The 19,582-nt window shown below is 49.2% G+C and overlaps 1 protein-coding gene and 1 long non-coding RNA gene across 23 annotated transcripts in view; one reads left to right on the forward strand and one right to left on the reverse strand.

The window, feature by feature from the left end:
• Window positions 1–19,582, forward strand: part of KLC1 (kinesin light chain 1) — an 87,269-nt gene that overhangs the window by 56,739 nt on the left and 10,948 nt on the right. For 5 of the 22 annotated variants that reach the window (XM_064293040.1, XM_010588858.3, XM_010588859.2 and 2 more), the window contains 5 exons: window positions 2,112–2,161; window positions 2,246–2,313; window positions 5,369–5,477; window positions 8,201–8,362; window positions 15,852–15,982. In XM_064293040.1, the coding sequence (XP_064149110.1) occupies window positions 2,112–2,161; window positions 2,246–2,313; window positions 5,369–5,477; window positions 8,201–8,362; window positions 15,852–15,982 (520 nt within the window). The other 17 variants (XM_064293034.1, XM_010588869.2, XM_064293036.1 and 14 more) reach the window with 14 other exon arrangements.
• Window positions 46–2,679, reverse strand: LOC135232634 (uncharacterized). The gene is made up of 2 exons (XR_010323247.1): window positions 2,511–2,679; window positions 46–2,001 (listed from the first exon to the last, which is right to left on the reverse strand). It is a non-coding gene; the product is annotated as an uncharacterized LOC135232634 (long non-coding RNA).

A 19,582-nucleotide genomic window follows, 5' to 3' on the forward strand; every position in this document is an offset into this window, starting at 1 on the left:
GGGTCACTATGGGTCAGAGTCAACTTGATGGCACCCATCAACAACAACAGAAACCACTTTTGGTTTCAAATGTATTTTTTTTTTTTTTTAACTTGAAACATCCTTAATTTAGAGCACTTTTATATATATATGTGTGTGTATACATATATTTTTATTGTGCTTTAAGTGAAAATTTACAATTTAAGTCAGTTTCTCATACAAAAACTTACACACTTTGTTACGTGACACTTGTTGCTCTCCCTACAGTGTGACAGCACACTCCTTCTCTCCACCCTGTATTTTCTGTGGAACTGTAAACCCCTCTTGCTGTCAGGGTCCTTGTGTTGTGGTCCTGAAGTGGATTATTGCTGTGTGACAGGGTAGTAATAGCACTTGTTGACATGGAGGTTCCAGTGTTGGAGACACCGCATCTGTTATCTGACTGCAGAGGCTGTGCTGGCTTTGTCATGATCTAGGTGTTTCCTGGATGCTGCTTCTCAAAATGACGCTCATGGGCAAAACTCATTTCCTTGTAATGTGCTAGCTTCATTTCTGCTAAAAACAGTAGCATGAAGTCCAGTTAACTGGGTTCTAGTTGAAAGCAGTTTCTCTGTACTGGATTTATCCTTCTAGAAATGTTAAAACACAGAACAGAAAGGCATTTGTGTTCTCCTTAGGTAAGATGCTATGAGTCGGAATAGACTCGATGGCAGTGGGTTTGGTTTGGTTTTTGGTAGGTAAGACGCAAATGTGCCCCATTAGGCTGCCCCTCCTGCCCTTCACTGTCATGCAGGCACTCTGACGCTTGTTGGGCAGGGATTAAAATCAATGGCCGGGGGTGTCTCCAAGAAGTCAGACTTTGTTAATGGTGCATGTGTGTATTCTGGCAATGGAATAAACTTCAGGAGATAAAGCTAAACCTGCAGTAAATAGAAGTGTTAATACGTTGGAAACGCTATTCATTCTTCTGAAACCAATATTTAACCTAGTTTCACACTTCTGTGATGTGCCCATTCGGCCTCCTCATCACTAATGCTTGTGAAGCACTCATTCCCGTTCTAGTCACGGAGTTGAGCCGTTTAAAAGTACCTTCTAATTTAATTTCCACAACAGTCCTGTGGAGTGGGTCAGTCATTGTCCCATTTTAGAGGCAAGGAGACTGACAGACTGCATGGCGTGACCACAATTTGGGGTCTGACAGCTGTGGCAATGGGATAGGTGCCTGGGTCTCTCCCCTCAGGGCCTGTGATGGAGGCTCATGTAGGAGCCTGTGATGGAGCCTGACTGTAGGAACCTGTAATGGAGCCTGACTGTAGGAACCTGTAATGGAGCCTGACTGTAGGAACTTGTGACGGAGCCTGACTGTAGGAGGCTGTGGAGGAGCCCGTGACGGAGCCTGACTGTAGGAGGCTGTGATGGAGCCTGTGACGGAGCCTCAGTGTAGGAGCCCATGACAGAGCCTCGTGTAGGAACCCCTGACGGAGCCTTGTGGAGGAGCCCGTGGCAGGGCCTCAAAAATACGCCGTAGGAGGGAATGTGAAAATCAGTGCACTGTCACCAAGTGCACTCTGGGCGTTTTTCCTTTCCTTCCTTCTGCGTCTGTTGACTTAGGTGATGTAAACTGTAGTGTAGGTGTGGTCACGTGTGCCACTTGTTTACCTGTAGGTTGTCCAGAGCCTTTGGATGAGCAATTCGTGTTCATTATTGGTTTTGTCTTTTTGTTTTCTAGCTCCAACGTTGTATTACCTTTTTTTAAAAGCAGTATTATTCAAATTCTAAATAGTTCCAGGCATTATTTAGGAGACTACATTACTCCAAATACCCTAAAGAAATCGGGGCCCTTGTCTGGCTGCGAGCCATTGGCTCTCCCTGGCTGGCTGGGAACGTGTGCTCCTTCACCCCGTGGTCACAGTGAGCTGTGAGTGGCATCTCACCCTGCTCTGGTTGTCTGGCTCCGTCTTCCACAGGCTTTATCCTGTTGTGCAGACGTCATCTTCTCAGGTCATAAGGCATAGTAGAGGCCTTGTACAAAAACAAAACAAAACCCTAGAATCACTGAGATTTAGCAACTTTTCCTTCTCAGTGGGCTTTTTTGTACTGTCATTTATGAAGTGTAATTTTTTCTTCCCTAGATGAAAATAAACCCATTTGGATGCATGCTGAAGAGAGAGAAGAATGCAAAGTAAGAATATACTGTTTTGAGAGATTTTCAAAACTGACAAATTGGATTCAAAATAATTATTTGATACTACTTGTTTAAATTTAGGGCAAGCAGAAGGATGGGACATCTTTTGGCGAGTATGGTGGCTGGTACAAAGCATGCAAAGTTGACAGGTACGTCTGTTTACCTGAAGGACAGGAAGTAGGGGCTGGTGGTGGCACTTTACAGAGCAGCTGGCAAGGATGACTGCATGGAGCTCCCATGACGTCATAGTTGCACAGGCCCACGTCTACCCCTTTTGAAATCGTTAACGTAAGAGAACGCCAAAAATAACTTTGTAAATGAGATCATTTACCTCTACAATACCCACCATAATAGGACGAGCTGCATCCATTAAAATTAGTTTGTCCAACCACAAGTGTGTAGCCTCCACCAGACTGACTCCAGCACACCTAGAGGTGCCCGGCTGCCACCACCAGTGGCTCTGACAGGGATCACAATAGAGGGTCCCGGACGGAGCTGGAGAAAAATACAGAACAAAATTCTGACAAAAAAAAAAAAAAAAAAAGACCATACTTACTGGTCTGACAGAGACCAGAGAAATCCTGAGAATATGGCCTCCAGATACCGTTTTAGCTCAGTAATGGGGTCACAGCTGAGGTTCACCCTTCAGCTGAAGATTAGACAGGCCCGTAAAACAAAACGAGACTAACTGGGCACACCAGGAGAGGACAGGAAGGCTGGTAATAGGGAACCTACAATAGAGAAGGGGAGAGGGTTGACATGTCATGGGATTGTCAACTAATATCACAAAACAATATGTGTACTAATTGTTTAATGAGAAGCTAGTTCTGTAAACCTTCATCTAAACTACAATTAAAAAAAAAATTTTTTTTTGTCCAAGGCTAACTACCTAGTTGAAAGCAAAGGCAATAAAGGACATGGACATACACATAAATAAGAAAAGCAGTATTTACGGGGGGGCCCTACAGCAGACGCGTGAGAAGACACACAGGCAAACTGCAGAGGCCAGTGCTCAACGATCGCTTCTTTCAGGGCACTGGAGGTGCCAACGCACGTAGCGCTCTTTGGCTCACAGCGTCTGGGCCTTTGTGTCCTGCCGACTGTGCCTCTCCTTCCGCACAGTGGGCCGCCCCAGCCTGCGGGTCTGTCTCCCTGCTTTTCCCGTCCCGACTTCTACTTGTCCTGTAAGACTCAGCCCCGGCCGTCTGTTCAGGAGACATCTCAGAACAAGCAGACCTCCTCTGGCCTCCTCACCACTCACCGTGATACGTTACGTTTGTGTTTTATTTCTCCCACACCTCTGTAGTTGTCTCAGGGGCTTGGCGTTTTGCTTCCTTATCTCTGTACTGAACTGTCTGTCATTAGTAAGAGGGAAGATCTCTCTCAAAGGACAGATCTTTACTGAAGTAAGTCCAGGCTTATTTCTAGAACAAGTTGTCTTATGTACAGAAAAGCTTAGCTGGGCTTCTGCCTTGCTGTTCCACATTTTGCCCCAGGATCTGTGGGACAGATCTGATTTCTGGATTTAAAAACGTGTTTTTCCTGAAAACCAAAGCTTGTGGTCTTGAGCAAGTGCGTTTTAGATGTGATGATATGCAGTTTTACGTTTGTGTTTTCACTTAATTGAAGTAGTAAGTTCACAATTTCTCGAAGTCCAAAGAATGAATGAAATAAAAAGAGAAAACAAGAGTAAAAAAGAGGCTCACACGGCTTCTTTCACTGCAGGCATGGTCAGAGGAATGGCACCTTTCTGAGGGGCACAGAGGAGGGAGGCAGTGGGGCCATACCTGCCCAACCGTGTGTTATTCACCTGTACCTCTAGGGGAGCGCTCTGTCGAGCCTCGGAGCACAGCCTTCTCTGTCCACAGTCTGTGGATTACTTTCTTTCGGATGGGACATACATTCACTGGCCTCAGTCCCCACTGAGAGGAAGGTTCTGGTTTGCTCTGCTTTTTCCCTGGACTTTTAGAGTCAAGGCAGTGTGTAAGGCACTGGTTTCTCAGCGCTGCCCCACACAGGACCTGCTGCCTCTAGGGGGTAGCATAGGGGTCAGCAGACAAGTCTCCACCATGTTGCTGTGAAAGAGTGGGCTGTGGGCTGTGGGGCGCCAGACACTGTATGCAGGCCAGGGTAAGGCTCATCCTGCGGGGACGCGTGACATGGTGCGAGCCCTGTCTTCAGAGTTTTCTCAAATGAGCGTCAGGATGAACGTGAGCTGTCTGAAACATACTGCAAGGCTGGGTGCTTGAGGTGGAAGAAGCTTTGAGATGTTACAGTTTAAAAATTGCCCTGGGGCTTTGGGGACCAGGGCTTCAGGGGACACGTAAGTCAGTGGGCATCATAAAATCTATTAAGAAAACATTCTGCGTCCCACTTTAGAGAGTGGTGTCTGGGGACTTAAATGCTAGCAAGTGGCTATCTAAGATGCTTCAGTTGGTCTCAACCCACCTGGAGCAAAGGAGAATGAAGAACACCAAAGACACAAGGTAATTACGAGCCCAAGAGATAGAAAGGGACATATAAACCAGAGACTACATCAGGTTGAGACCAGAACTAGATGGTGCCCGGCTACAACCGATGACTGCCATGACAGGGAACACAACAGAGAACCCCTGAGGGAGCAGGAGAGCAGTGGGATGAAGACCTCAAACTTTGGTAAAAAACACCAGGCGTAATGGTCTGACTGAGACTAGAAGGACCCTGGAGGTCATGGTCCCCAGACCTTCTGTTAGCCCAAGACAGGAACCATTCCCAAAGCCAACTCTTCAGACAGGGATTGGACTGGACAATGGGATAGGAAATGATACTGGTGAAGAATGAGCTTCTTGGATCAAGTAGACACATGAGACTATGTGGGCAGCTCCTGTCTGGAGGGGAGATGAGAGGGGTAAAGGGGTCAGAAGCTGGCTGAAAACATAAAAAGCTGACTGAAAGGACACGAAAATAGAGAGTGGAGGTAAGGAGTGTGTTGTCTCATTAGGGGGAGAGGAACTACGAGTATATAGCAAGGTGTATATAAATTTTTGTAAGAGAGACTGACTTGATTTGTAAACTTAAAACACAGTAAAAAGAAAAAATTGCCCTAGAAATCTAATAGGTTTTAACCCACACGTGAGTCTGCCAGTCCTTTGACTACGTGCTGTTGGTGGTGGGGGCTCTACAACTTAGATTTCGTTAATCTATGCGTAATATGCTTTCTTATAGTCCAACTGTCACAACGACTTTAAAAAACCTTGGTGCACTCTACAGACGCCAAGGCAAGTTTGAGGCTGCGGAGACTTTGGAGGAAGCTGCCATGAGGTCGCGCAAACAGGCAAGTCGGTGCCTTGCGTTCCTAACTTTATTACCAGTTTTTGCAGCAAGGAAAAAATGCATATGTATTACATGCACACGCTCGTGTTCTGTGGTTTTAGGGCTCTGGGGGTAGTGGTGTGGGTTTTTAGGGCTGGGGGAGATGTGGTGTTTTAGGGATGGGGAAGTTGTGGGGTTTTAGTGTTGAAGGGGAGTGTGGGTTTTTAGGGTTGAGGGGAGTTGTGGGTTTTTAGTGCTGAGGGGAGGTGTGGGTTTTTAGGGTTGGGGGAGGTACCGGTTTTTAGGGTTGGGGGAGGTGTGAGTTGCCTGAATGGCACATATGTAGCCACTTAGTGGTGGTTTTTGGCCACTTTCTGTTTGTGATTTAAACTGCCCACCCTGCCTTAGGGTTTCTTTCTTTCAAAAGGTCTCCATAAGGAGTGATTGGAGCAGAAGAGTGTCAGAAGGGCAGTCGCTGAGGCCCACCCAGCTCTTAGGCCCTGGAGGAGGTGTTTTCTCCTCAGCCCTGCTCTTACGTCCTGGAGACTTCCACTGTCTCTGACTGAGGCTCATGGCTCTGGACACTGCAGGGTGGGGAGGGAGTCCTGGGCTGGAGTCGAGGACCTGGCCTGGGCCCAGTGCTGCCTGGGTGCATGGGGCTGCAGGCATGATTCCCCCGACCCTGCATAGCACCTTGTTAACTCACCTGCAGTGCTCATTCTAGCTCTGAAGATGTGGCATGGCGATTCGGAACTGTGACCATCTGCTGTGGTGTCAACAGTCTAGGTTTTGTTTGAAAAGTCAGATGGCGTTTATAAGATGAATAAAGTACAGAAGGAGAGTAAAGAGTCACAGAAGTTTAAAGAAAGGAACTGCTAATGCTCCCTGAGAGTGGCGCCTTCCTGCCTGCCAGTCCTGCTTCGCTGTGACAGTCAGGAAAACGTATCTATATGTGGCTCATCTCTGTGATGGAGAAGATTCAGGGAGAGTGTGGTCATTTATCTGAGTGTTTGGATAAATGTCCCTTTAGAACATGAACATCTTATACCTTGGTCCTCAGATGGCCCTGAGGTGCACTTGGAAACAGCCCCTAACAGGTCTTAATGGATCCTGTGTGACTCAGGTGTGAGTGAGGAGATGAGAGGACCTAACGGGTTCTGTGTGACTCAGGTGTGAGTGAGGCGATGAGAGGACCTAACAGGTTCTGTGTGACTCAGGTGTGAGTGAGTGAGGAGATGGGAGGACCTAACAGGTTCTGTGTGACTCAGGTGTGAGTGAGGAGATGAGAGGACCTAACGGGTTCTGTGTGACTCAGGTGTGAGTGAGGAGATCCTTGAAGGATATAGGCAGGCTTGCGAAGGTGTGAAAGCTTACTGTCCAGATGCCTTTTGTAAGTCAATGGCTTATTTTCAAAGAAATGTTATATTGATTATAAAATAATTCATGATTTTGTAACTATGTAATTATTTTGGAGCCGTGAGTTACCAGGGGAGTTAGTTTTAAAAACTGGGCACTTCCCCTGCATTTTATTACAAGACTTCAAACATAGAACATTTCAGAGAATCTGCAGTGTACCAAGTTCACAGGGTCATAGCGTGAAGGGCTGTGAGGAGCAGAGCAGACCCTGCCGTAATGGAGTGACCACCACGCGCCTCCTACTCACAGAATAAACAGGACAGGGATGAGTAGAAAAGCACACATCAGTCTAGGTTCCCTGAAGTTAGGCTCCAGCTCTTGGATGGAAGGTTATGATCCCATCCAAGCACACCTCATTTCGCGCCATGGGTGAGGGACCCCAAAGTCCCTGTCTCTCTGGGTTAATATACTAGCAAGCTGCAGTGATTACATGTCAAACAGCATGCACAGAGAGTGGGGGGATCCCATCATATAGGACAGAGTGGAACTGCCTCATAGGGTTTCCAAGGCTGCCACATCTTTCTCCTGTGGAGCGGCTAGTGGGTTCAAACTGCAGACTTTTCATTTAGCAGCTGAGCAGTTTAACCACTGTGCCACCAGGGCACCAGAGTGGAGGAAGAGGGTAGTAAAAGGGGGAGGCCCCCTGTGGGCAAGGACAGCATTCACTGTTCCTGCTCAAGGTGCGTGACCATCTCCTGATGGCTCTTAGGATTACTGGCTTCAGTGAACCGTTCCTCCTCCTTTACCCACGAAGAGGAAGATGTTCCCTGTTTCGGGCCTCTCAGAGGGCAGGCATCTCCCGCAAGGCACATGCCTGGGGTCTGTTAGTAGCTGGTGATACAGCTGATGCCGTTGTAGCTTAGGACACCTGTGCACTCGGCAGGATTTTACACCCATGTACCTGCCGCCTAGACCCTGTCATTAACATCTTGTTGTTACGGCTTTATCACACGGCTCTCCCATCCGTCCACCCGTCACTCCTTTCCTTTTTTTTTTTTCTGAAGCATTTCGCATAATCTGTAGCCACCACATACTTTGACATGGGAGTCATTAACTGGAGCTCAGGGGGTTACATTGTTCTTCATTCAGGTAAAAGGTGCTTACGATGAAGCCTACCAGTCGGGGTGTAGTTCCTCCGTTTTGACCAGTGCACGCCTGTGCAACCACACCCCTCAGCCCACGCAGCACCACCCTCTCCGCAAGACCCTTCTGTCCCTCCGAGTCATTCCCCACCCCCAGCCCCCTTTTCCCTGCAAAGATGAAGAGCTGGTGCTTTTCCCGTGAGGTTTATACAGTGTGAGTGCTAGCGAGTCGCTCTCGTCCCCACAGGGTCTTGACACTGCACACAAGCAGAGAGTGGCTGAAGTGCTCAACGACCCTGAGAGCTCGGACAAGAGGCGCAGCCGGGAGAGTCTCAACACGGACGTGGTCAAGTACGAGAGCGGCCCCGACGGCGGCGAGGAAGTGAGTATGAGCGTAGAGTGGAACGGGGTAAGTACAGTCCACAGTCGGCGCGGGGCGGGCGAGGGCTCTGCCGGGTCCCCCGGGGGCCAGACAGCCCTCTCCCGCCAGGCAGACTGCACCTCTGAGGCTTCAGCTGGTGCCCAGCCTGTTGGAGTTGAAGCGGTCACTTGCTGGCTGTAGGAGCCGTGGAGGCTGTTTGGCTTCACAGTGACCACTTACATGCTGATTGAGTGTCCTGGTTACTGAAAGCATATTCCAAACCTGGCTCTGTTTGGATGCTAGGGTTAGTGTGCCAAACGACTAACTTGCTTCTCTAACGTAACCCATTTCATTGCTAACTCAGTGCTCCTAACTCCACTGACCAGACTGCTGTAGGTTTTGTTAGAATTAGTTAAAATGCCTTAAACGGTGCTGATGTTTAAAATAGAGTTGTTGTTGTTGTTGTTTTGAATAGCTTAAGAGCAGACATGTTAGGTGGGAGCTTTTCTTTAGGTCCCAGCTGTCCTGGAGATCATATGTCCCTGAGAGTGGGGTCCAGGGACCATCGCTCTTTGTAGTTGCCTGCCACGGCTGTCCAGCGCGGACACATGCCCGTGTTTGGAGCATGTCAGGCCTGAGTGTGGGGCAGGCCCTCCCTCTGCCGTCACTAGTTGGCCTCTGGAGAGCACATGGCCTCCGGCCATCTCTTTGTAGTGTGTTTCTGTAATACATGGATACCTTGTAGTGCACATGGGTCTGGTTCCTTTGGAATTTGCTTTTATCAGGGAGGGTAGGATGCAGGCTTAGCTTGGGTGCAGCCAGGTGCTCTGCCTGTGTTGTCAAGGTAGCAGCTTGAGTTTGTTTAATTGTAACTCTGCAGATGTTTTGCCAGGAAGTAGTTGGGGACTTTCTTAAAATCTAACTCTTACTTTTGAATCTGTTTGCTCCTTAGGATTTTTTATAGCTGTAGCAATTTGTTGAGAGTTACCATTCTAAATAAATATTTCGTAAAACACATTAGTGGCCAAAACTTCCGGGAAAAGGTTGTTTTGACTGTCTTTCCTGGCAGGTTCCTTGGCTTTGGTTTTCTCTGTGCCAAGACAAGCAATCAGCATCTGTTCTGCCATTAGCCCCTGTTGGGCAGTAGTCCACAATAAAGAGATGGTGTAGCTCTTCCTGTTGCCTCCAGTCTTAGAACGTGTACTGTACTCCTCCCTGGGCTACTGTCCGCATGCTTGGTTCTGAGGGCAGGCCCTTCTCTGACTGCTCCAGGCAGCCTGCAGTTGGTGACTTTCGAGGGAGTTCTGCGGCAGCTTTCTTGAGACAGTATTTCTAGGTCAACGTGTAGGTGCAACTGCTGGATGACAACATTGTTGACAACTCAGAGCTCCGTTACTGCCCTAGGGACTGGGAATCGGGGTTAAGGAGACCTGCCTTTATTGTGCTGTTAGGCAGACCCCATTGCTTGGTGCATGGATATCTGACTTTGTGGCAGGGTTCTGTGGGGGGATTCGTCTGTCACACTCATTACGCTCTGAACAATCATTACTCCAGGGCAGTCATACTCCAGGATACTCATTACTCTGTTGCACTTCTTACTCTGTTACTCTCCTTACTCCAGGGCAGTAATACTCTTACTCTCCTTACTCTAGGGCAGTCATACTCCGTTACTCTCCTTACTCTAGGGCAGTCATACTGCGTTACTCTCCTCACTCTAGGACAGTCATACTCCGTTACTCTCCTCACTCTAGGACAGTCATACTCCGTTACTCTCCTCACTCTAGGGCAGTCATACTCCGTTACTCTCCACACTCTAGGGCAGTCATACTCCGTTACTCTCCTCACTCTAGGGCAGTCATACTCCGTTACTCTCCTCACTCTAGGGCAGTCATACTCCGTTACTCTCCTCGCTCCAGGGCAGTCATACTCTGTTACTCTCATTACTCCAGGGCAGTCATACTCTGTTACTCTCATTACTCTAGGGCAGTCATACTCTGTTACTCTCCTTACTCCAGGGCAGTCATACTCTGTTACTCTCCTCACTCCAGGGCAGTCATACTCTGTTACTCTCATTACTCTAGGGCAGTCATACTCTGTTACTCTCCTCACTCCAGGGCAGTCATACTCTGTTACTCTCCTCACTCCAGGGCAGTCATAGTCTGTTACTCTCATTACTCCAGGGCAGTCATACTCTGTTACTCTCCTCACTCCAGGGCAGTCATACTCTGTTACTCTCCTCACTCCAGGGCAGTCATACTCTGTTACTCTCATTACTCTAGGGCAGTCATACTCTGTTACTCTCCTCACTCCAGGGCAGTCATACTCCGTTACTCTCCTCACTCCAGGGCAGTCATACTCTGTTACTCTCATTACTCTAGGGCAGTCATACTCTGTTACTCTCCTTACTCTAGGATGCTCACGACTCTATGTACAGTGTGGTTTTGGTGTTATCACTTCCCATTCAGAAGTACCTTCCTTGGGTCCTGACGTGATGTTTTTCTTTTCCGGGCCAGTGTGCCTGACTCAGACTGAGTGGCTGTACATCTTTAATAAAATCCATTCCAAGTTGATTGGCTGACTTACAGATTGCAAATCTTAGGTTGTCTAGCCCAGTGGTCTCTAACCTCCTTTTGAACAGTAGAAGGGACCATTTCTTCACATGGAGTCTTATATACAGTGGGTACCGGGGGACCTGCCTGGGTAAACGGGGAAGGCTGCGAGGAGCCCTTTCATTACTCGTCACCAAGGTAACCGGGCAGACTCAGGCTGCCCTCCCCTCTGCAGGGATGTTCTGGCTCTCAGACTGGTTTCCTAGACGCTCTGAGGTTCTGAGAAGGTAGTGCTGAGCTCCGTGAGCATTCAGTTTGAATTTATTCTCAGGTATACTTTCATGATTTAAAAAAAGGCAGTGGAGGTGGTATGCGTATTCAGGTGTTTTCCTGAGCCACCACTGCTGAGGTGTAACAATCTGCAGTAGACGAGCCATCTCCCGTGTCCTGTGTGAGACGGGTGTTAGTGCTGTGTACCCAGCACATTGATGCGTCCTGCAGAGACCTCAGATCCCGTGTCTGCGTCTGAGGGTTTTCCTGAGATTGCAAGGCCAGCAGTTTATACCCTCTGCCACCCCTTACTCCTGTGCACCCAGGTGTTCCCAGTCTTGTGTGATGGAGACAGAATGTAGGAATAAGCTGGGTGCTGAGGCGGACGGCCTTCACCCAGAGCCTCGGCCTCATGGGTTGGGATTCACAGAGGCAGTGCCATGATGTCGTTGCTCTGCTGGGTTCTAGTAATGGCTCGCCATACGTTTCTTTTTTTTATTGGTAATTTATTGTGGTGTTGTTGAGAGTACACAGAAAAACGTATACCAATCCAGCAGCCGTTCCAGTACGACTCAGTGACATGATTACACCCTTTGAGTTGTACAACCATTCTCATCCTCCTTTTCTGAGTTGTTCCTCTTTCATTAACATAACTCAGTGCTCCCTAAGGTTCCCGACTGATCTTTAAGTTGCTGTTGTCACTTTGATCCCATATGGATCTTAAAAGAGCATAATGCTCAAGGCAGACATTTTTTACTAGTTAAGCTATTGTTTGACTTTAAGAAGACTTCAGGGGATATTTTTGGTTTAAATATTTTCTCGGGGCAATAGTTCCAGGGGTTCCTCCAACCTTCATGGCTCCAGGAAGTATGGAGTCCATGAGAATTTGAAATTCTGTTCTGTATTTTCTCCCTTTTGACCAGGATTCCTCTATGGAATCTTCGATCAAAATGTTCAGTAACAGTAGCTGGGCACCATCTAGTTCTTTTGGTCTCACAGCAAAGGAGGCAGTTGTTCATGGAGGCAGTCAGCCACACATTCCATATCCTCCTCCTATTCCTGCCTGACTCTCCTTCTCCCTCTGTTGTTCCAGGTGAAGAGAGACCAATTGTTGTGCCTTGGATGGCCGCTTGCAGGCTTTTAAGGCCTTGCCATACATTCCTAGGAGAACATGCCATTTTGATTTTATTTTATATTGAGATTCTGCATACTGTTTCTGATTTTTAAAAGAGGGCTTCAGTGCTTTGAACAAGTTTGAAAACCACCACGTTAGGAAGAAGCACAGCCCTCTATTCTCTGTTAGACAGCTCCAACTCTACAGGGAAGACGGCAAGGAGAGACAAGGGGGCTTCTGAGGAAGTGATGAGAACCGTTTATACAAGTTGCCAGGCCTAATGTTTGTCAGTGTTCAGAAATTTAACACAAGGGTAATGGGGTCCAAGACAAGGCTAACTAGGTTATAGTAATTGGTCCCTGTGGATGCTAGGAGTCTACCAGCCAGAGCTGACTGCTGCGTGCACAGTGCTCGGAACACAAGGCTGCAGGAGAGGCCGATGATTGATACTGTGTGTTTTGGAGCTGATTCTTGACATGCTAGATAATTTGTTTAGGAGAGTGCAATTCTGTTCTTTTAAGTATGTATCATAAAGATGACGATGAAGCAACTTTGAAACGTAACTTTCTCGGCATCATTTTTGTATAAGGTCTTCGTGAGTCACTGTGAAGATGAGTCTGAATTAGCTGTCGCTTGTGGACCTGCTTCTCAAACCTCAGGTGCTGTGTGCAGATCACTTATTTTCTGGATAAGGTCAGGTGCCTTAGCCTGTGTGCACGTGGCTGGCCTCGTATCAGACGTGCGACAGGCTGCGTCAGTCACTGCCTCTGCACCCCCACGGAGACTCTGCGGGAGGCCGTCTGGGTGGTAGTCTCTAGGAACCAAATTTACTGCTCTCCTGCTAGACACATAATTTAAAATTATGTATCGTAAACTGTGGATGGAACCTGAGCTCTGGAAACCAGTCTCCTGCCCTGTAGCCCTTTGCAGGGAGCCTCCATTCTTCTCATCCGCCTCCCCCTGTTAATGTTGGAGAAAGTCTTTAAGGCACTAAAGGATTACCCAGGATTATGGGGCAGTGGATATACTGGTTAATTAGATTTTTATTCTTAAAGATTATACTAGGGTGACAGCTAGAATATACCAGAAAGAAAACTAACAGTCCTCTCAAATCCACACGTAACAAATAACTACTGCTCTGCATTTTTGCACCAGTACATTGTACTGCTCATTTCTGTTCAGAGCCCACTTTCTGGATGTGAATATCTTTCACATCAACAGGAACAGGGAGATTGTTTTCTGAGGTCGGGGACTCAGAAATCTCCCAGCCCTTTAGCCCACGCTGAGTGGAAACGGGCTAGGCGGGCTGGGGACCCTGAGTGCAGGCCTACGGGGCTGCATTGCCCATCCTGCTGGCTTGCCACTCCCGGGCCGAGTGTGAGTGTGTGAGTATGAGCTCTCTTGACACCTGCGTGAGATGGGTCGTGAGGCTCCTGCTGCGTCTCCTTGCAGGTCGTTGCACGTCATTCCCGTGAACGGCAGGAGTTGCACTGCCTGCGGAGTTAACACTTTAGCATCCTTTTTCTGAAGAGCAGCAAGAGTTTACTTATGTTTTCTTACCTCTGACACCCTCGGGGAGTTGGTAACGAGTGTTATTTTTCCATTTAAAGATGAGAAACGTGAAGCTCGGGCCGGTTAAATGACCTGCGTCCCGTGGTGAGTGAGACTGGCAGGCGCAGGGCCGCCTCTGCTGCTGCTCCATCCTGCTGCCTCTGGAAGCCATCTGTCCTTAATGTCATTTTCACTGTCAACTGCATGTTTAGAACGTGCCATAGACTTTGCAAGTTGGCGTTCCTTTAAGTTTCTCAACTGTCTGGAGTGTTAGTGCTGTTAAGAGAAGGAACCATGCCTGTGTTTTGGAAGCACCTTCTAGTTCGGGGAGACAGACAGAGGCTCCTGCGGGGAGTTCATGCTCACGTGGGCGCGCTCTGCCTGCAGGCAACCTGGGTTTGTCCCTGTGGAAGGTTCTGTTGCAGGCACTCCTGTGCACAGTCACGTGACAAAAAGCCTCAATAGGTACCAAGGAGTGCTGGATTGTATTCTGTTGGCTGTTAGGAATAGACTAGATGCTGTGAGCTATGGCAGAAGGTCCAGTACCTATTTGACACTCAGCTGATAGAAGCAGGAGAAGGTAACCCCAAATACCCAAGCAGTGAAAGACGCTGCTGAGACTTTGTGACCTAGAAATACTGTGAAGCGGGCGGTGTGCGGTGGGAAGCGGGTGCCTGTCTCTTGGGACGGTCTCATTGGTCTCTCTCGTTTCTGTCTGACAGGCCTAGCTGCCTTGTGGTCTTACGCTGTCTCCTGCATGACGGGCGGCACTGCCTGCAGCCTCCCTCCTCTTCTCCCCGTGCTGACCGCTGTGCTTAGCAACCTAGGATTCTGTCAGAGCTCCACTCTGCGACTGGCCGCCCCTTTCGGCACTGCTGTCTTTTTCGGGGGTCCTTATTTCTGTATACTTGTGGCTTTGCCAGAAATGTACTTAGCAACATATCCTGTATTAATAAAAACCATTTACTGTGTAGCCTACGACTTTAACATTAAGAGTGATTAGCTGTTCACTTGGGTAAACACTAGTTAAGTCTGCACAAGGTGTTCACGCTGGCACGATGGTGGCCTGTGTCACATGCCCAGTGTGAGAGCTGGTGTGAGAGCTGGGTGTGCTGCACGGCCCTCCTGCGTGCAGAGACCCCAGCTGCCGCCCCACCTGGGACTCTCTGATGTAGCCTGTGCAGTTTAGTCTTTGTGTGCAAGTTTGGCAATTCTGCTTTTCTCTACTAATCTCTAAGTGTTGAGTGATTTGTGATTTGTGTCTTTCTAACTTCTAATAAACTCACTCCAACTGACCGGTGTCTCGGTGTCTGTCTGCTTCGTAGAACTCCTCACCTCTTCCCTGCACCTTTGCACAGCTTCTAGAGACAACAGGTGGTCACGGTGAGTCTTACTGAGTGGCCCATCCTGGGGATAAAAGTTGCCGTGCGCATATTTCTCTCACTGTGTTTTGCTCCTTCATGTCCAGGTAGTGCCAGACATTTCATGTGTTAATGTCTGGATCAATTCAGTGAAAGCTGGGCCACTCTTAGCTTCTTACAAGGTATTTGAGGGGTTTTAGGTACTTGTTTAGACTGAGCATTTTATTTAATTTTGTAACCAGATTTAGAGTCGACATTTAATAAAACCATTCTGTGAAATGTTCTGAGAAAACAGTACTTACAAGAATTGCATTTCAGTCAAACTGTCCAGAGAAACTTGGCTCTGTTGTGTCTGCGCCATCACTGGGACCAGACACTCACACGTTGGCTAACGCGGAATTTGACTTGGATGACACTCCTAGCAGCTGCCCTCGTTTTCCTGAGACTTACTCATTTCTTCTCCGGGGGTGTTACATTTGTTTGAATGAGCTGCTCCGTGTTCAGAGGTTTTCATGACCAGTGGTTATCCTTAATGATATTGCAGTGTGTCCGTGCTCACGGGAAGCTGGTGACATCAGCAGGAACCGTGTCACCATCGGCTTACCTACGTGGGGTGGCCCACCCACATGCTTGCTGCTCTGGGGCCGTGAGGATGGGCGGCTGCACTTCACACTTGTTCACGTCTCTTTCAGGATGGCACGGGATCTTTAAAGCGCAGTGGTTCCTTTAGCAAGCTCCGGGCTTCCATTAGACGCAGCAGCGAGAAGCTGGTTAGGAAGCTGAAGGGAGGAAGCTCACGGGAGAGTGAGCCCAAGAACCCTGGGTAACTATCTTTTCTAGCCCTGCTGATCCTCGCCTCTACCCCCCATTGCCCCAAGGTGCTGCCTGCAGGCCAGCCCCCACATGGCTCCTCAGACGTGTCTACAGCTGCCCTCTGTCTCCCCCAGACATGTCTACAGCCACCCCCAGCACAGCCCCGCTTACCCCCAGAGTGTAGACAGCACAGCTCAGCTCACTCCTAGAGTGCAGACAGCACAGCTCCGCTCACCCCCAGAGTGCAGACAGCACAGCCCAGCTCACTCCCAGAGTGCAGACAGCACAGCCCCGCTCACCCCCAGATGGCAGACAGCACAGCCCCGCTCACCCCCAGATGGCAGACAGCACAGCCCCGCTCACCCCCAGACGGCAGACAGCACAGCTCAGCTTAGCCCCAGAGTGTGGACAGCACAGCCCTGCTCACCCCTAGATGGCAGACAGCACAGCTCAGCTCACCCCCAGAGTGCAGACAGCACAGCCCCGCTCACCCCCGGAGTGCAGACAGCACAGCCCCGCTCACCCCCCGAGTGCAGACAGCACAGCCCAGCTCACCCCCCGAGTGCAGACAGCACAGCCCCGCTCACCCCCGGAGTGCAGACAGCACAGCCCCGCTCACCCCTGGAGTGCAGACAGCACAGCCCCGCTCACCCCCGGAGTGCAGACAGCACAGCCCCGCTCACCCCCCGAGTGCAGACAGCACAGCCCAGCTCACCCCCCGAGTGCAGACAGCACAGCCCCGCTCACCCCCAGAGTGCAGACAGCACAGCCCCGCTCACCCCCAGAGTGCAGACAGCACAGCCCCGCTCACCCCCAGACGGCAGACAGCACAGCTCAGCTTAGCCCCAGAGTGTGGACAGCACAGCCCTGCTCACCCCTAGATGGCAGACAGCACAGCTCAGCTCACCCCCAGAGTGCAGACAGCACAGCCCCGCTCACCCCCGGAGTGCAGACAGCACAGCCCCGCTCACCCCCCGAGTGCAGACAGCACAGCCCAGCTCACCCCCCGAGTGCAGACAGCACAGCCCCGCTCACCCCCGGAGTGCAGACAGCACAGCCCCGCTCACCCCCGGAGTGCAGACAGCACAGCCCCGCTCACCCCCGGAGTGCAGACAGCACAGCCCCGCTCACCCCCCGAGTGCAGACAGCACAGCCCAGCTCACCCCCCGAGTGCAGACAGCACAGCCCCGCTCACCCCCAGAGTGCAGACAGCACAGTCCCGCTCACCCCCAGAGTGCAGACAGCACAGCCCCGCTCACCCCCAGAGTGCAGACAGCACAGCTCAGCTCACCCCCAGAGTGCAGACAGCACAGCTCAGCTCACCCCCAGACGGCAGACAGCACAGCCCCGCTCACCCCCAGACGGCAGACAGCACAGCCCCGCTCACCCCCAGACGGCAGCACTGGAGGGCTCAGGAGTTTCTCTGCAGTCCTTTCCCAGGATAGGTTGAGAAATCGTTGTGAAACTTCCTGTTTACAGGCTAAAAGAGCTGAGAGGCCTTTAAGGGGAGTTTACGCAACTCCATGATTTTGTTACATGTCCAAAGAAAGCCTTAGCAATGAGAAGTGGGAATTTAATATTAAAGCATTGAGCATACTAAATTCATTTACTCCAGAACTCTGGTGTCTCAATGGTTAACCACTGAACTGCTAACCAAAAGGTCAGAGTTGGGAACCCAGCAGCGGTTCCAAGGGAGAAAGACCTGGCAATCTGCTCCCGTAAAGATGACAGCCTAGAAAGCCCTACAGAGCAGTTCTACTCAGTCACGTGCGGTAGCTGTGAGTGGGAATTGACCCAACCTCTCACAACAACATACACATTATTTTTCAAATCAGCATTGGTTTAAATCCTTTAAAATTAGTTTTATCTTTTAAAATCAAATGTTAGCTACCACAGAATTAAATCTCATATAGGTGTGACTATAGGGAGAAAAATAGCAGAAGGATCACATTCTCAAGACTTCATTGTGAGGACTTTGTTTAGAAGATTTTGAAAAGCTTAGGTTTTCCTTAGGATTTTTTTGTTTTGCTTTGTTTAGAGTTATTTTTTTTTTTTTTATTAACTTTTATTGAGCTTCAAGTGAACATTTACAAATCAAGTCAGACTGTCACATATAAGTTTATATACATCTTACTCCGTACTCCCACCTGCTCTCCCCCTAATGAGTCAGCCCTTCCAGTCTCTCCTTTCGTGACAATCTTGCCAGCTTCCAACTCTCTCCATCCTCCCATCCCCCCTCCAGACAGGAGATGCCAACACAATCTCAAGTGTCCACCTGATATAATTAGCTCACTCTTCATCAGTATCTCTCTCCCACCCACTGTCCAGTCCCTTTCATGTCTGATGAGTTGTCTTCGGGAATGGTTCCTGTCCTGGGCCAACAGACGGTTTGGGGACCATGACCGCCGGGATTCCTGTAGTCTCAGTCAGACCATTAAGTATGGTCTTTTTATGAGAATTTGGGGTCTGCATCCCACTGACCTCCTGCTCCCTCAGGGGTTCTCTGTTGTGCTCCCTGTCAGGGCAGTCATCGGTTGTGGCTGGGCACCAACTTTCCTTAGGATTTTAAAGAAAAGGTTTAGGACATGGGTCTTAGTCTTTTGAGCAATAAAATTTAAGTTGTCAGAGGAATTTGGTTCTTAAGATATCCTTTATTTTCTGTAAGGCTTGTTTAAGATGGGGCTCTGTCACGTTGCTAACAAATTGCCCCTCAGGGTTATTTCCGGTGGAAATGGCTTCCTGTTTCTGGATGCATTTTTTAGGAAATCACATTTTTTTCTCAGCTGACCCGTGTAATTTCCTAAATTTCTAAAGGTCAATTCTTAGTAAAACTCATCACCCTTGAGTCGATTCCAACTCATAATGACCCTATAGGACAGAGTAGAACTGCCCCATACAGTTCCCAAGGAGCACCTAGTGGATTCGAACTGCTGACCCCTTGGTTAGCAGCTGTAGCTCCTAACCACTGCACCACCAGGGTTTCCATTCTTGGTAAAGCTGTTTTAAATGATTCCACTGTAAGTCCTGCAGGTAAGAATTCTCATGTCTCAGGCCTGCGAGACCCAGTTCCCTTGGATGACAGAGTGGAAATATTAAAATTCTGTACCCTTTTGGTTCTGTCATTTGCTGTTTTGCTTTTTTCCTCAAATTGTCACTGGGACCTGGCCCTGAGGCCCCTGTTGTTACATAGTCTTGCTCTCTCCAGAGGCCAGCCATGGCTTGCGACAGAGGGGAGCAGAGGAACCGTGTCTGCTTTTTAGTGCCCTGGACTCTGTCCCATTGCTCCTGGGCGAAGTGTTGGTTGCTCTTGGAAGGCATTCAGCCCTGAGGCAGGAGGAGCGATTTGGTCTTTTAAGAACTGTTGCCCCTCTTATCAGCGTTACTGGTTAGTTTCTGTGGAGGGTTTTCTGAGCTCCATGAGTGTCCGTTGCTGGAGGGCATCTGGCTTCTGGACGTGGTGGGATTTATCAGCACGCTGCCACCTGCCCTCGAGGTAACCCCAGTGCCAGAGGAGACAAGTGAATTGTCTTTGAAATAAAGCGCTCCTAAATTTAAAATACAAATTTCCAGAACTGGAGAGAGAGATTGCTATGTGCCTTTTTGTAAATTT

The sequence above is a fragment of the Loxodonta africana genome, chromosome 10, assembly GCF_030014295.1.
Source record: "Loxodonta africana isolate mLoxAfr1 chromosome 10, mLoxAfr1.hap2, whole genome shotgun sequence".
NCBI classification, from domain to species: Eukaryota; Metazoa; Chordata; class Mammalia; order Proboscidea; family Elephantidae; genus Loxodonta; species Loxodonta africana.